Source organism: Ambystoma mexicanum, chromosome 8 (assembly GCF_040938575.1).
Source record: "Ambystoma mexicanum isolate Mex_15411 chromosome 8, UKY_AmexF1_1, whole genome shotgun sequence".
In the NCBI taxonomy this organism is placed as follows: Eukaryota; Metazoa; Chordata; class Amphibia; order Caudata; family Ambystomatidae; genus Ambystoma; species Ambystoma mexicanum.
In genome coordinates, this window is record NC_090929.1 from 156,518,176 (window position 1) to 156,536,822 (window position 18,647).

At 43.3% G+C, this 18,647-nt stretch overlaps 1 protein-coding gene across 1 annotated transcript in view; it reads right to left on the reverse strand.

Annotated features, from left to right (window-relative positions):
* Positions 1-855: 855 nt before the first annotated feature.
* Positions 856-18,647, reverse strand: part of LOC138473553 (uncharacterized) — a 36,560-nt gene continuing 18,768 nt past the window's right edge. Inside the window, exon 7 of the mRNA XM_069612148.1 lies at positions 856-1,539. Within this exon, the coding sequence (XP_069468249.1) occupies positions 957-1,539 (583 nt within the window). The 3' untranslated portion in view covers positions 856-956. The remainder of the gene's footprint in view (positions 1,540-18,647) is intronic.

Genomic DNA, 18,647 nt, shown 5'->3' on the forward strand with positions numbered 1-18,647 from the left:
CCACACTATGCTCTGGCCTATTAACTGGGTCCCCGGGCTGTTACCTTTTTGAGTGTGTAATCTGAAACCAGGGCTGTTATGCTTCTTTCAGTGAGGTAATGCTCTGTCCTTTCCTGGATGATCAGATCAGAGGTTGTTCTCATCCAGTGATTCTCTTACAATCTACCCACCATTCCCCTTGTACAGCACACAGTTGATTTGTAGTAGGTTTGGCCTTTGTAAAACTGAAATACAAATGATAAAGGCCTCTACTGCATCTGCAAGACTCTTCAATTGTTGCATGCAACATTCATCACTGATGTGGGACCACTTTTCCTATCACCAGACCTCAAAGAAACATTGAATATGACAACAGACCATGAAAACTGGATGCTTTTATATCTGTCTTTGCTTTTGTGTCACTTTCTTGTTGCTGATGCCACCTGTTACATTTGCACTGTGATACCTTTAGGGATAACTAGCGGATCCGTGGTTTCAAGCAGAGGGAGTCTGGGAAGATCTGGTGGCAGCATTATCCGCCTGGTGTGAATTCTCTCCAGTGCAAGTTGAGAAACAGAAATCTTCTGAAATGGGTAGCATTCCAAGAGGATTACTGCCAGCAGTCTCATACCATGACACCTTTGTGCCAAGTCACAGTTGCCTTAATGCATGTGTCTGTAAAATTACTAAATTAAAAAGGCATGTTATGAGCCCTTAGCTTGATGGTAGGGTTATTCATCATGCATTTTCATCTATGGAAGATGCAGTAATAATGCAGGAAAACCACTACCATAAAGCGATACTTTTAAATTTATTATGAATTTTCATACCCTCAAATATAGTGTTTAAAACGTACGAGATACATCTTTATATTTTGTCATGCAATGCAATAAAAATCTTTTATTTTTCATAGTTAAAAAAAATAGAGGACTAATGGTTTCATTTGAGTATGGTGTAGTTTTCAGTTCCCTGACATCTCAAAAGTTCTGTGTAAGTAATTCGTTGATTTTGTCTCTTGTCTCGACACTAACTTGATTCTCGTCTAAGCTTACTTGGACCAGAAAGCTATGTGCATTAGTGGTCAGGCTTTCAATGATTGCGGTGGCACCCTCTTCTCCTATATTGTTGCAGTCCAAGTCAATTTTGCAAAGGCTCTGGTTGACTTTCAACATGTCGGCCAGAAGTCTCGTCCCGTCGTCCCCAAGATTGTTTTCATCTAACAGGAGGTGGGTGATGTTGGTGTTGGCCTTCATGCTGTCAAAGAATTCCATCCATCCTTCTAAGCTTTCTATGTTGCTTTGGGCCAAGCCTAGGTACTGGATTGGAGGGTTCATCCTTAGGAAGGAGGCCACACTCCAAAGCCCTTTGCTCGTGAGGTGGTTGCCACCAATATCCAGTTCAATGAGGTTCAAAGATTTCAATTGGTTATCTTCCGCTGCTGTTTCGGTTGTCGGTGAGGCCTGCAGTTTTGCTTTTCCAAAATGTTCTTTTTCAAGCAAATCAGAGAGTCCAGCCATTAGTGCCATGATGCCCTCATCACCCATTTGATTTCCAAATAATCTGCATGTGGAGAAATAAATAAAAATGTAAAATGTAATAGTGGAAGAGCAACATAAAGAGAGGTTGGTTTGTAGTCATTGTGAATTGTAAATAGGGAGAACATGCTGCTGTTGTGAGCGTCATATTTCTTTAACTGCACACATTTATGATCTTAATCTTTCCAGAACAACTATGTAACCGAATATTTTTTTCAATATATTCATGCTAATTGAAAAAACATTTGACAATGAAGGGGTTCTGGGGCGATCATAATAATGTGTGCAGTTGAAGAAATTTGACACATTTAGTCATATTTACTCTTCTCTTTCCAGGAGTAGGTCAGACTTAGTACTCAACTTCTAAATTGTAAAGCAAGTCAAAGTTCCTACGGATAGCTTCTTTGTAAGAAAGACCCCTTAAGTTTAAATAACATCCCGTCAACCTATTGTGGTGTGCTTTGAGCAAATCTATGGTGTGTAGATTTTGTGTTCTAGTTTATTTATATAGTCCTCGCAATCAATTCAAATGTCAAATTAAAACACTGTGAAATTATTGAACAAAAATCAACTGTACAAGAAATGGCTAAACTATATGTTTGTATGTTGTAAAAATATTTTTGGGGCCCCCGTATATGATGTTTACCCTTTTCCCTAACTGTAAGGTATATTTTCCTCTACCACTGATTGCACAGTGTATGATTGCTGTAGTGGAGTTCAAGAACTATAAGAATTAACATAGCATAGCTGTACAAATTCTCCCGATACAGTCACCCATATATTCTTTGTCCTACCATTCTACCAACACAGGAGGTAAACAGGCCAGGAGAAAATGAAAGAGAGAGTGGATGGAAAGCACATAAAATATTAGAGATACCAGTTAATACAACAAATACAAAATTAAAGGCTTTCCAACAATGATAGAACCAATCAAGCACAGGGCCGTTTAGCAGAGTAACCAGAAGATAAGGGACCTTTTACATTTGTCATGGTATTGGCATGCTAATGCTGCCAAATGAAATCAACGCAGCCACAGGTCTCGCCGACAACACTTTTGATGACTGCATCAAAGCAACATTATTCCTTCACGTATCCTTTGGATGTTTGTTTTAAAATTTTGCATATTCTAAATTTTGATATTTGAGATTTTTAGTTTTCTAGATTTTCCATTTGATTTTTTAGCATTCTATTTTTTTCTATTTTTGAGTGGTTACCAGAGGGGTGCTTTTCAGATCTGATCTGTAAATTCCATGAATCAGTGTAGCCATCCTACCCTGTCATTACTTTTCTGTCACATGTGACAAAGTCCCTTGCCTGTACCTGGGTGTAGAGGATTGTGTGTTCATGGGCGGGCAGGGGGTCTGGGTACTACCAATGTCACTGGTTAATCTCCACCTGATAATGAGATTTTGCGACTCCCCCATCTGAAGTCCCATAGAACATCATTGGACAACTGGAGGTATTACCTCTGGAGGTAATCTCACAGATGGAAATATTTCAATTTTTCTGTAGGCAATACTACCCTGCATATGCTGTATGTATGACCTCCTCATGTGTTTATGAACTCGCAAATAGGTGCACTGAAAAAAAGGACCTGCTGTTTTTCCAGTTCCCTCCAAACATGAAAAAGGCCCCAAAAAGTATAAATCATGGGATCTGTGCCCAACTCTCAACCTTCAGAATCCTTTTGAGTTGAGTCCTGACCTTCACTTTTTCAAATGTTTTCATTTTATTGCAGGGGGAATTGCCCAATAGCAAAAGTGTACCCACAACTCCCACCACCCTAACCATACAACACATGGGGCTCTACAATTTCCCCCATTTCCTCCCCCCTTTTAAGGGCAATGTCAAGATTTTACATGGATGTGCACTAGCATGATTCTATCGCAATAAGGCGCATTTGTGACATTGAAAGTTGAGGAAACTACAGAATCCCTAGAATACGTACCAGACTACAGAATTCATATGAATGTAAGCACAAAGTAGCCCTGTGCCGTACAATTCTGCGGCAGTCATTTTAGGGAATTCATAGAAATATGAGCAAGAACATCTTGAATGCTAAGATAGAAAAGCTAAAAACGTGAATGGAAAACCTATGTTAAACAATTATGCCGTCTATTACATTGCAAGTGTAATACAATTCAACATTTCCAATGACATTTTTTTTGTAAATAAAAAAAAAATGGAAAACACATATGATGTCACTTCCGCTACCCTTGGCATTTTGGTGAAATGACGTCCCTGAACATTCCTTCGTTATGTATCCTTTGGATGCTTGTTTTAAAATTCAACTTTGCAATTCTATATTTTGAAATTCAAGATTTTTAGTTTTCTTGATTTTTCTGCTTTTCTATTTTTTTCGTTTTTTGAGTGGCTACCAGAGGGGTGCTTTTCAGATGAGATCCGTAAATCTTCTGAATCAGTGTAGCCCTCCTAACCTGTCGTTACTTTTCAGTGACATGAAGTCCCCTGCCTGTACCTGGGTGTGGAGGATTGTGTGGTCATGGGGGAGTGGGGGAGGGATGGGTGCCACTGCCCGTGGCATGTTGTCTGGTTCGGAGTAGGCCCACCAGGGATCCACAGGACCACCACACCTCGCCCACCTGGGGCTATGGTAGGTGACTGTCACATGAAACACACCATTTAGGACTCTGACACTTTAAGAAGCTTGCCTAGCATTATGTCTCCCCTGCGTTGGGCAGTAAGTTATGTGTATTTTGGAGGCATCCCAAGGGTAGACCGTGCAAGAGAAAGCTTACATACATTGGAAAACCTCACAGTGATTGCGATCTTGATCAGGCGCAGCACATATGGGCAGCTGCTGCAGACCGCGGGGAGAGTGAAAGGACTGCCAAGCAGTGTCCATGGCACGCCTGGGATTTTCAAGATGGCTGCCGAGCGAGCGAGTGTGACCTCGGTTTGGTACAAGGTGCTATCGAGTGTGGCACGGACACAGTTTACACCGGTGCACTGGAAAATTCAAAATTGCAGCCCCAGACACATTTCAGCCCTCAGGATTACTTTCAGTTACCTGCTCTGAGTTGGAAGACTAATGGGGGCAAGGGGTTTGATAGACTCATGTAATGGGAGGGAGCATTTTGACCGTGGTGTGGAAATAACTTATTCAGAATAAGGGTTTGGTAAGTCATTTGTGAAAGTAGGTGGATATGGAGCAAAAAGACAACGGAGGCAGAGCAGGAGTAGCTGATGGAGAGGGACTCGGGAGAGGTGGCAGGAGAGGAAGGAAGAATCCTTATGAAGATGGTGGTAGGAGGTAACATCTGAGAGAACGTTGGGTGGAAGATGGAAGGAGTTTGAGGAGGAAGAAGAAGAAAAAAAAGAAGGAAGAGAGCTCATTGAGGTGGAGATATCGAGTGAGAAGGTTGGAGACAGTATTGTAGAGTCAACTCCATCACTGGCATCCAGTCAGTTTCCAGTCAAAGCACGTCAGCAGGCATTCCTCTGGAGACGCCCAACCTATGCCACAGAAAATAATTCTCTAACATTTCCATCACCTTCTAATTTTTTTTTTTTTTGCACAAAAAACTGTAACCACCCATAAGAAACCCTTATCAGTAATAAGAGGCAGCTCTACATGACCCAGCCATGTGTGCCTTAGTTTACACAACCTGCAATTTTGCAAAACAACTCTTTTGTGCCATAGCGATAAATAGGGAAGAGCCAATTGTCCAGAGTGGAAGTTGAGAATTGCTACTGTGTAAAATCCTCAAGGCACTCTGCAAAAAGACTGGTCCTCCACATCATCGATCCAAGTACAACCCTGCCTGTCAGCCAAATGCATGTGTGCAAACATGTCAGCCAGTCATGATGCCAGCATTCTCTGTGCACTGCTGGGCAGTTCAGCCACTCAGAATGGTCTGCCCTCTGATTGGCCAAAATATGCTCTTGGCCTGGTCTCCCATGGCTTTTCTGCTTGAACAGATTCTGAAAATTCACAAAAGTGGGAAGTGTTTCTGCCAAAACCTCCATACTATTGAATCTAATGGCAAATTGCACACCAATTCCACCACCCACTTCTGTGGGTGAGCACATCACCCATCCTTGGAGGCAAACAGAAGGCTTAAGCATCTCTGATTTCTCTTGTTGAAATGTCATTTCTCACATTTTTCAATTGCCTACTTTTTGTTTCTATACAAACAATACAATCTGATTATTGTTCTCATTTAATGTCATGGACTTTTTGTTCTCGTACTGCAGGTTCTGACACACCTACTTTGATGCCTAATTATGTGGGCTCAACCTGGCTATCACCTGCATATAGCAGCTCTGCATGTACCATGTTATTGTTTACATATTTTTACTGCAAAAATACAGATTCCAATGCAGCAAAGTTCAAAAATATGTTCGCAAATCGCGACATGCTTCCCTATATGTTCTACTGCTGTATATGAAGGTAATTTGATATTTATGGTTTATCTGTTTTACTTCCTCCTATTTTCAAATATGTTTTATTTATCTCACCTGCCAAATTTGTCCTATACCACCTTATTCTCTGAAATACTTTGGAAAGTATGAGTTGAGAGTATGAGTATTGGTGTTGATAATTAGCCAATGCTGATCTTTGTTCTGGCGTTCGTGTTGTAACATTGCTTTTTAGATATTGTTATGAACGGTAAAATATCGCGAGAGGAAGAGAGGACAGCGTTCAAGGCTTCATGACATGCCTAAATCTGTTGTTTGAACATGGTCCAGCCCATGCAGGCAAAATGTCGTGATTGTGAGGGGGCAGTACGAAGGTTTTTTTCCCTAATTTTTTAGTTCAATTAATTAATGTTTTATAGCGCCGGGAGCTGGATTGCTCTGCATTGTCTTGCCTCCAAGACCTGGATTCGAACCTGTGTTGCTCTGCATTGTCTTGCTTCCAAGACACACACGTTGCCCCTGAGCTATGCTTCTGTATAAGCAATTTTTATTTTGATCGCTCATTCCGCACAAAAGAATATCTGAGCTAACCAGTGCCCACCTCTCCAGTAACTCCTGGGTTTTTCTTGTTTTATTTTACAGATTCACGATAACCTGGGCGGTGTCCTAGGCAGTACAAATTGATAATCGAACCACCATTGGCAAAGCCAACAGTTTTTGCTTTTGTGTCGGCATGGAAATCATATTTTCCATGCACTGCCACAAAGGTTTTACCTGGCCATAAGATGGCAACAGTATCTAGGCATATCATTACACTGGCAGTCTAATGCCTATCTATACAAGAGTCAAACATGCAAGCTTTTCCAATGCTTATGTCTAACTGGAATTTAATGCCAAGAACTCACTGCTTATGAATCACATTGCTGAAGGCGCACTTGGTTAAGAGAGTGGGCCTCATTGGGAATTTGGTGGTATCTGCAAAAAAGAATCTCTTAACCGCATTCTGCAAGCTGATTTGAATACAAAGGAACTCTTCAGAATCCTAAAAGAGCTAGAAACTCCAGTCTCCCCCCCCAGACACCTACACGAAAGATAGTCAATGGTGTGCTAACATTCAAGCAGCCTTACTAAATAAAATCTCTACGCTACAATCTAAAATTAAAGACAAGCAGGACAGCCTGAAGCTCGACAACCGCTCACATTCCCCTGCTAGGGCCCTCCCTCTAGACACTGCTAACACCAAACAATTTGCCTTCTCACCGCTCACCGTTACCGAGGTAGAAAATATCATCCTGAGAATTAAACCTTCCAACTGCCAAGGTGACCCTTGCCCAGCTCCCATCATTAAGGACTCTGCACATGATCTGGCCCCATTCATTACGGCCTTCATCAACTCCTCCTTTAAAACAGGTATTGTCCCGAACAACCTTAAGGATGCTTGAGGGATCCTACTGCTCAAAAAACCATCCCTAGACCCAAGCATACTAACTTCCGTCCTATCACCACGGTTCCGTTTTTGCTTAAGATTTTAGGCCGCGCAGCATACCTTCAGATCCAAGATTACTTGAAATCTAACAACTTGCTAGTTCTACGACAATCCGGATTCCCGCCCAGACACGGGACGGAAACTGCGTTAATAGACCTAAAAACCCAAATTGAGGTTTTGAAGTATCAGGGTAAACTAGCTATGCTACTATTTCTCGACCTTTCAGCCGCATTTGATTTGGTCAACCACCAGATCATATGCAGGCACCTCCACTCTGCTGTCAACTTCTCGTCCTCTGCTGCGGCCTGGATCAAATCCTTTTTAAGCAATAGATCCATGAGGGTCTTTGCCCCATCCGCAGCCGTGGACCCTTCCCCAATTCACTGCGATGAACCTCAGGGATCTTGCGTGTCACCTACTCTCTATAACATTTTCACGAAACCACTCTTTGATGTGCTTGACTATCTGGGTGTCTCCTACACTAACTATGCGGACAACACCCAGATACTCATTCCCATCACAGGTGATTATCTAGCTGACACCAAGGCTCTCAACGACATCTACCTGGTCATCCAAGCTTGGATGACCCAACACCAGTTATGCCTAAATGACGACAAGATGGAGCTCCTGATCCTCGGCACCGCTCAACGCCTGAGCAAACTAGAGCCGTCCTATCAGTCATTTAGTTTGCCAGACATTTGGTCGAAAAAAATTGGTCGACCAGACAAATGGTCGAACCAATTTGATCGAAAACCAAATGGTCGAATTTTTTATTTTTTTTATTTTAACCCTTTTTTTTCATTTTTTTGGGGGGGTCCCCCCCAACCCCCTTTTTTTCTCTAAAAACCCCTTTTTTTACTAAACGAAAACCCGAAAAATAAATATATAAATAAATAAAAAAAATTCGACCATTTGGTTTTCGACCAAATTGCAGTCGACCAGTTTTTTTTCGACCAGTTGACTGGACACCAGTCATTTACCATAGACGGTAACACCATACGAGTCTCAAATGATACTAAAACGTTAGGTTTTTACCTTGACGCCACCCTATCATTATCCCGACAAATAAATGCTGTCAGATCTGCTACTGCATACACATGCAAACTCATTGCAGCTTGCAGACCATTTCTTACCACCCCTAACAGTGTCACACTAGCTAGAAGCCTCATCATGGCTAAAATTGATTGTTGTAGTGCGCTTTACTTAACACCAGCCAAGAGAACTTGAATAAACTCCAAACAACCCAGAACAATGCCATTTGTGCTGCCCTAAACATTCCCCGCAACCACCACATTTCAGAACCTAGAACCAACCTAAAATGGTTACCTGTCAAGCAGAGAATTTCACTAAAATCACTCGCCCTTACACACAAATGCTTGGCTAACAAGGCCCCTATCTACCTTTGCAGCCGGCTGTCGCGCCACTCGACCTCCCGACCACTCAGAACTGCCCAGTCCCACTGTCTATTGATCCTTAGATTTAAACTGCAAAAAGCGGGGGGCTCGAGCTTCCCTGTCCTAGCCTCTAATCTATGGAACTCCCTCCCCGCTACAATCAGAGCTGAAGACTCATTCAACACATTCAAGGCCAAAACCAAATCCTGGCTTTTCGACCAGCTTTAAGACATGCGCAGCTCCCTGGTCTTACACACCCTGACCCGATGACCTCCGCTACTATTTTTTACTGTACACCCTATGGGTATATCCACAGTTAAGTCTTAGCGGCACTGAAACCACTGTAATATATGTAGATAGAAACCCTGTTAATATGACTGTTAATGTAATGTAATTTTTATGTCTGTATATATGCATTTCTGTAACTTTGTACAAATTGCGCCCTGATGCCTCCGGGCCTGATGGTTTGGGCGTTATAAATAAAACAAATACAAAAATCTGGGTGGTGTATCCATCCAGATACCACCAAATAGTATTACCGTTACCGCCACTTTGTCTGGCTGTTTTACAGCCAGATTACAAGTGGCGGTACGTTGTGTTGTTCCCCATTTATTTGAGTCCATTGGGCTCAATTTGGGTAATTACTGCCGAAATTTAGTGGGAAATTAGTGGATTTACTTCCAGTTCATGGCTGGAGGTGAATCCTCCAACTTTCCGACACACGTATAGCTGAGCGGTGCAGTAATGAGGCCCAGCGAGTGTTATTACATTCAGAGCTGGTTTATTTAGTGTTTGTATAGAAGTAATTGGGCCCTTACCTTGCTGATGGCTTCTCAGAAATGCGGGCAGGAAGACACAGGGATTTCATGGGATTCGTCGTAGAGACCAGCCGTACGGAGGAGTAGCAATGCCATGCACAGTAAATGGTGGGTAAATATGTGCCCTTCCTCACATCTCATCTCTCTCCTTTCTTCACTTCCGATGACAATGGTTTTGGCTTATATATAGACAGTGACTTTATTACCAACTAATGAGCTATTTCAGCTAGTAGTTTCCACCATTTTTGCCTTTGCTACGAGGATATCTGAAACTTTCTCAGGATTTGACTGAAAATGTGAATTCTTCATTGATCAAATGTAGCCAGGCCCTGCGAGTACAGCATATGAGGCATTACCTGCAAAGAAGCCAGGACACATGCAGAAACACACGCACCCACACGTGTTTACATACAGACACATTAAGAGTGTGCAATGCCTGCGGGTAAAAGGGGAAGATAAGTGGTGTGAGGGAGGAGATTGAGGGAAGTTACTTTAACCTCTGTGTACACTTACTCGCGGGCATTTGTGTGCACTCTTCATACCACCCTACTCCTGTGGGAGGTACAATACACCAGTCACTAGTCCCTCCACTCTCCAGGGACAGAATTACCAGCCAAGTGGTTTGAGTGCCTGATATGTTGACAATCCTGCAAATAGTGTGAGTGCCTGAACTTGTGATTCTGGTACCGACATTTAATGTGAGTGCATGTGTACATGATGGCAAATGGTTTTAGGACCTGAGTAAATAACAGCAATTTCAGACAACCGATATATTTGTTTGGTCATTTTCTACGTATCGCAAGATACATGGACCGGAGTCAGATTCAGCTATCACCAGTTCCAACTATCGCCAAATTCATGCACTAGAGTCAGATTCAGCTATCGTCAGATTCATGGACTAGAGTCAGATTCAACTATCAGCAGATTCATGGTCTGGAGTCAGATTCAGCTACCACCAGATTCATGGACTAGAGTCCGATTCAGTTATCGCCATTTTCAACTATTGCCAGATTCATGGACTAGAGTTAGATTCAGCTATTGCCAGATTCAGCTATCACCAGATTCACGGACTAGAGTCAGTTTCAACTATCAACTATCGCCAGATTCATGGACAAGAGTCAGATTCAGTTATTACCAGATTCATGGACTAGAGTCAGATTCAACTATCGCCAGATTCATGGACAAGAGTCAGATTCAGTTATTACCAGATTCATGGACTAGAGTCAGATTCAGCTATTGCCAGTTTCAACTATCGCCAGATTCATGGACTAGAGTCAGATTCAGCTGATGCAACAGGGCCACCGATTTCCACGCCAACTAAACAGGGCTACACAGAAATGAGTAAAGCCCCACCTATGGGTTCCGCGGACCTGAAAGGATATAGTTTGACCTTTTTCTCCAATTGAGGTAAACTTCATGCCCATAGAGTACTCTGGTCGTCCCTGGAGACTTTTGTAACCTGATTATAGAAGCACTGTTGCTGGGCCCAAGGATGTGTGTGATGAAGGGACTATGCCAAATCTTTCATTACACATGCAACTGTTATAAGGATAACTATGTGTTTTTATATTGAAATGCTTTTATGTGTTGACTAGGAAGATGTGGTGTGTCCATAGATTTAAAAGACTGAATGCAAGGAAAGGGTGAATTCGTGTGTTGGAGGTCTCAGCAGGGAGGCCAGGGATTCACTCTTGGAAGCCTAGAGGCAGATGGGAGAAGAGTACCATGCAAGAGACCGCTGAGAGAAAGTCACACCACCACACATCACACACTAGTCGGCAAAAGGGGCTTGGCAGTCCTTGCACGGGGAGCGGTGCCAAGGGAAGTGGGGGAGCTGGGAATGAAAATAGAGCTGGTCTCGGGAGGGTCAGGAAAGAGGTTACAGAGTGCAATTGGTGTGCGGGGGTGGATCCCCCCTGAAAAAGTCAAAGGCCTGAGAGAGAGAGAGGCTGGTACCGGCATGGGGCATGGTAGCCTAATGCTGGTGGCCTTTGAAAGTGGCAGCCTTTGCCAAGGGCTGGTGGGCCAAGGTGTGGATTGACAGGGCATGCAATCTAAACGTTTATCCTTCTATGCAGGTATAATGCATACCCATTGGACAGAGAGGCTACCATCCCTTGCCAGCATGGCTAATACACTTTGAAAAGACTGCACATACCATTAAGGGTTTCATATGTTTAATGGGACAGTATGTGCAAGTCCATGCAGGGTCCTATCATTTGAATGGCACAGTGTTAACAATTGCCTCAACTTTTAATAACACAGTACCTGCATTTATGATTCAAACTTGCGTATGTATTTTAATTTGAATGTACCTGCACTTCTCCAAAAAACCTTTTATACCTTTAATGGTGTACCTGCACTTCCCAGAAGACCTTTTATACCTTTAATGGTATGCCTGCACTTCCCTGAAGAACTTTTATACCTTTAATGGTGTATCTGCACTTCCCAGAAGACCTTTTATACCTTTAATGGTGTATCTGCACTTCCCAGAAGACCAGCCATCCTTTTGATGGTGTACCTTTCTCAGAATACCTGCTATACTTTTTATGGCATTCCTGCACTTCTCAGAGGATCTGCCATACCTTTGATGGTGTACCATCACTTCTCAGAAGACCTGCTATACTTTTGATGGCGTACCTGCACTTCTCTGAAGACCTGCACTACTGTTGATGATGTACCTGTACTCCTCAGAAGATCTGTTCTACTTTTGATAGGGTACCTGTACTTCCCAGAATACCTGCTATACTTTTTTAATGGTGTTTCTTTCCTGCACTTCTCGGAAGACCTGTGACACTTTTATGGTGTACAGGCACTTATCAGAAGACCTGCTATACCTTTGATGGTGTACATGCACTTAGAATAACTTTTATACTTTTGATGGTGTTCCTTCACTTCTCCAAAGACCTGTTATACTTTTGATGGTGTACTTGCACTTATCGGTAGACCTGGTATAATTGTGATAGCGTGCCTGCACTTCTCAGAAGAACTGCAAAACCTTTGATGGTGTTTCTGCACTTCTCAGTAGACCTATTATAATTTTGATGGTGTACTTGCACTTCTCAGAAGACATGCTATACCTGTGATGGTGTACATGTACCTCTCAGAAGACATGATATACCTGTGATGGTGTGCCTGCACTTCATAGAAGAACTGCTATACTTTTGATGGTGTACCTGCACCTCTCAGAAGACATGCTATACCTGTGATGGTGTGCCTGCACTTCATAGAAGAACTGCTATACTTTTGATGGTGTACCTGCACCTCTCAGAAGACATGCTATACCTGTGATGGTGTGCCTGCACTTCATAGAAGAACTGCTATACTTTTGATGGTGTTGCTGCACTTCTCTGAAGACCTGTTGTACTTTTGATGGTGTACCTGCACTTCTCAGAAGACATGCTATACCTGTGATGGTGTGCCTGCACTTCTCAGAAGAGCTGCTATACTTTTGATGGTGTTTCAGCACTTCTCAGTAGACCTGGTATAATTTTGATGGTGTACCTGCACTTCTCAGAAGACATGCTATACTTGTGATGGTGTCCCTGCACTTCTCGGAAGACACGTGATACTTTTGATGGTGTACCTGTACTTCTTAGAAGACCTGCTATACTGTTGATGTTGATGGTGTTCCTGCACTCCTCAGATCTGTTCTACTTTTGATGGTGTACCCGCGCTTCCTATAATACCTGCTATACATTTGATGGTGTCCCTGAACTTCTCGGAAGACACGTGATACTTTTGATGGTGTTCCTGCACTCCTCAGAAGATCTGTTCTACTTTTGATGGTGTTCCTGCACTCCTCAGAAGATCTGTTCTACTTTTGATGGTGTACCTGCTCTTCTCAGAGGACCTGCTAAAGGTTTGATGGTGGCGTTTTAGCCTTAACTGCCTTTAAAAGGCACCTGTCTTTTTGTAAATCACAAGATTGAAATGTAACATTGGGCTTCATTGTGAGTTTGGTGAAATTCCATCTATTTTGCCACGAACCTCATTTAACATTACCTCCACTGAGTCCCACACATTTTCTGTGTTATTGCAACAATGCCAACACCAGAGTTAGTGCCCATTTCCTAAGACAACAGGTCTCTCCAGGGATTTTGGTAGATTTACAGCAAGCAGTAATTCTGCCATGGCAAATTAGCCGATTTGACGTGAGATGTTTAACTTTCAGGTCCCTGAGAGATAGCTTGGTGGATTAATGTGCCTGCTGCAACAATATGTGATTAGCATGCAAGTCACAGGTTTGAGTCCAAGCTGAGCTAATTTAGCCTTATTTTATATTTATTGGCCATTTACACGTGTGTCTCAAGGCACAAGGAAGGAACTATCCTACTAGACAATGTACATTCGGATTGTGCAAGTGCAGGCTATTTATAACATGCTTAATCCCGAGATCCCTTTCAAGGGCGGATCCGGGATTCGAACCTGTGTTGCTCAGTGGTCTTGCTTCCAAGACCCGCATGTTGCCACAGAGCTACCCTCCCTTCACCAGCCTTCTACTTCTAAGCAGAGCTATAATATAACAGCAGCTAATTCCCTCAGTGGGGATGCTATTTTTAATTGGAAATGTAGTTTAGTTTAGATAGAAATAGCTGTCCATCCAAATAGTTAATTTGAAATAGGATTCAGTGTTCCGTCACTGTCAATTTCAGGAAATTGATTTCTGGCAAGATTTCGTTAGTGAGTCATTACATTTACAAGACCTGTTCAAACAGAAGCAACCATTTGGCAACAGGCATCATCCAAAACATGTTCCACTGACAACAAGAAGAGGAACCCATATGAGGATTAAAGGTCAAATCTGAAATTAATCTGTTCTTAAAAATCAAATATTTGTTCTCCAATACGGACAGCTTGTTCCATTGAAATGGGCTTTGGACATTAAAGGAACGACTACCCATTTTTAGCTTGAGCTATAAAGTGGTGCTTTAGCGCCACCTATAATCCCTAATTCATTGGAGTACAGCTAGGGAGAGATGGCATATGAGGAGGGACACCATGCTTGTAGGTGTTGTTTGGTTATTTAACTACTCATTGACTGCCCATGTCCCTGTTGATCACTATGGCCATTACCACCCACTTCCTGCGCCTCCCCGTGCAAAATGCACAATCCTGCAATCTCTTTGAGCTAACTTTACCAAGCCTTGACTGCCAGGGTTTTTTCAAAGCAGTTTTCAGAGAGCTCATGGTTTAATAGGTCCTGTAATCGCGCTACTGATGTAATAAAAATGTCTTAACCAGGTCTGCCTTCATCCGTTTGACTTTTAAGCAGTATGCGTGTCCTTCAATAAAGTCCTGTTCAAACAAGCATTAGCAAAGCCAACCGTTTTGGCTTATGTATAGTTATTAGATAGGGTTTTTCCAGGTGCTGCTGTCATAGGCCCAGATACGTGCACCATTTTCAAGCTGATACCATTAATGACCCGTTATTAACGTTACGGCAATGCCCATATCTACACAAAAGTCAACACTGTTGCCATTGCCAATGCCTGTTCATTTGGCAAGTGCTAGAAAAGTAATTTGCATTTTGTTCTGCGAGGATAAGAGACTTGAGGAAGCAGTTGTCTGTAGGTCTCGTACACTAGGCAATGTATGTGTGAGGCAATTTAAATTCATTTCTACCTTGTCCTTAGGAGGGAGCCAGCAAAGTGCCTTTAGCTTCTAATGTTGTGCAGTCATCATCCCTTTTACCCCTAGGCTAGTTTGAGGCAATGTTCTCAGCCAGCTGAGGTTTATGTTACCAACTACCGTGGCTAACACTTGCGCATTATGTCTGCCTGCCGCAGTGATCCAGCCACAACAGTGGCCACCATTAGAAATGGCTTAGACATGTGGGTCAAGGCAAGGTTGCTGTCCCACAAGATATCCGGGTTATTGACCTTATCTTTTATATGGAGGCTGCTTGGAAATTAATATGGAAGAAAGTATCTTGGTTGAAGGCTTTATTAGCCCACTGGGCTCCCCATGGAAAGAACATGTAATTTCCCCCTGCATGACACTCCCCCCTGGTGATTGACAGCTAGATAAGATTGTCTAACCTGTCACTCCTGGATAAGTAGGACGACATAAGAGTGCAATGGGAGAAGCTCCCCCACATGGACACCTGTGATTTGCAACATCAGGGAGAGGAATGCGCCAATTCCATCATATTGCCCCATACGTCCAGCAAATTGGTCTTTCTCACGCCCAGGTCCAAAACCAGGTTTCATGGGATGAAGCAGGTGAAATGCTGGACATGGAGATGTTTAACGGCACAATGCTCGCTTTGAGAGAGTGAGCAAATGGAAATAGACCCAAAGTTGGCCAACATGGACGGATCAATGCATTTAATGAGGTAGTAACATTACTTCTGAGCAGATCTTCTACTCACTTAGTAGGGAACTACCAGCATTCTCAGAGCTATTGCTATTATGTTAATGTTATTTATCACCAGCACTTCCAGAAGACCTGCTGTCTTATTGATGGTACATTACCTGTATGTGCTGACAGCCTTAATAAAGACCACCAGGTCTGAATGAGGACAATGGCCCTACCTGAATGGCTGGTTTTACCAGCTGTTAAGTACGGGACCTGCAAAGGGACTTTGGCGATAATAACGGTACCACAAATTGCGGTACCGTCATTACCGCCTTCCCCATTCCCATTGAGCCGTATGGGGAGACAAATGGGAATGGGGAAGGGCCAATGGTAAATGGGGAATTACCACACCGCCAACCTTGGAATGGGGCAGTAATTCCGCCATCCACCATGGCGGAATCGGTCTGATTCCGGCGGCAACCATGGCGCAAATAGCGCCATGGTTACCGCCTGGGTCATAATGAGGCCCCATGTCTGACCTCACTTCTTGAGGCCCAATGTCTGACCTCACTTCTTACCCTACTTAGCAGATAAGATGCACACTGGTGGGCAGTGTGAGAAGGTTGAAGTGTGGTGAATCTGGCATCTTTCATTAGCTCCACTTTGCTATGCTTGGAGCCTGATTGACACTGTCATGCCCAATAAACCTTTCAGACTACCCAGCACAAGGGCCCATACCTTTTCCTTTAAGAGAGACAGGGTTAATTCTCAAAACATTTGTATACGCATTTTCACTCGCAATCAGAATTCAGAGCTATTAAACGCACATGAATGGGGGTACAAAGTTACTTTTGCGGGACACGAGTCTTAAATTAAAACTCTCCCGGGCTGACTGCGAGGATTTGCTGCCAGCAATTGGAGTCTTCTGGAGCCCGCTTGGCTCATTGTGGACGCGGGGATTCCTTTTGTAGAGGAAGGTGTTCTTCGTCAGACCATTGACCAAGCTCAACAAATGCCTCGTCGACATTGCATTGGCTATGGGGGAGTCAAGTGCACTGATGTTGCTAGGCAGCACTAGAGAGGGGATCCAGGGATGTAGAGAAGAATCATTATCGGTACAGATTTTGTAAACCAAAATGGTGTCTGGCCTTGATACCACTTTAGGTCAGTCCCTTGTCAGGCCACCTGACCCTAGACCTCTGCTCCGAACACAGCTCAGCCCAAGGCCCACTAAACACATGCAGACACTTGAAGGACTGTCATTCAGATGGTGTGGGTTGTTGGAGCAGGTTGTGGCTGACATTTGGAGGAGTCTCGAACACAACATTGAAGAGGTCGTGAAGAGCTGGCGAGGGGCGGAGGGTAAAATCTGGATGGTATGGTGCAGGGTTGGAGGAGGTAGTCATGTTTGTAGGAGGTGATGAAGAGTATTAACCCCTGGGGGAAGGGGTACAGAGTTGGAGGAGGTGGGAATCTTTGGAGGCGTTGGTGAAGATTTGGAGGAGGTGTCAAAGAGTCAGAGGAGGTAGCAGTAGCAGGAAGGCAGTGCATCAAAAGATTGATTGGAACAACTGATGGAAGTTAGCTTGGAACCAGCAACAGTAGGAAGGAACAAGGAGGCCGGTTGGCACTAGGCAAGTGAGGAGAAAAGGTATGAGACCCAGGCAAGAAGCTTAGGGCATTAAGGACCATAGAAATGACCACGTGGTGGAGGTACCTAGGACACAGGAAGGATTAATGGAGACTCCTGGCACCAATTCCAAACCTTTGAGAAGCTACAAATATACCTACAACTGGTGGAGTCAATATAAAGGTGTATATTGGAAGGGCTTCAGGGGGAACCAGGTGAATTAGGAGGACTTGTAGCTGCCTAGATGGCTATGGAAAGCCTGCATCTAGCTAGACAGCAAGGAAGGGACACCCCCCCCCCCCGAATATGAGTGTTAGACTTTGGTTGGCCACTCATAGCAATCTCCCGATTTTAACTTCTGTGTTGAACTTTTGGTGCTTGTTTTGGAAATAAAGGACTTGCATTTCATTCTAAGTGTACAGTCATGTGTACGTCCCATTTGTTCCTCAATGACAGATGGTACAGCATTATTCGCAAGGCTGCTATAACTTTAGTGGGACTGCCACCCATGTTTCAGCAGGGGTCCATGAGATCATTCCGACACTTCTTTAGATTTAGTAACACATTTGCACTTTTTAGCAGGGCTCCTTTATATCAACCTTTCTCAGCCAGGTGCCTCAAATCTTCTAAGCAGGGCGTCTGATGCAATGGGGCAATACTAGCCTTTATTTAGAAGTCTACCAAATATTTGAGGCTGCACTTCCAGTAAGGCTGCTTAAATTCAAATATTACCATAAAAGGGCTCCTCTTGCTTCAAATTTAATAGTACAAGCGATTCTTTTCATTATCAGCAGAGAGGCCAAAGAGTGAAGGGGCCTGGAGTCTGAATTATCTTTAGATACTTCCACTGCAGTGTTATGTATGGTGATATGGTGCCCACAAACCACATTTAACGATCTCTCCTCCTCCCATGATTGGCTCATGTTCACTGGCTTCTCAGAAACATTCTATATGTTGCAGCTGAAGGCAATTGTTTCTGTTTTTGTTATCATGTCTGTATTCAGAAAGAGAGAGAAATGGCTATCCCCGTATGCTGGATAAACATTCCAGTCCCATATTCCTTATTAAATCATCGCATATGAGGGCGTTTACAACACAGAACAAAAAGTGATAATATATGTC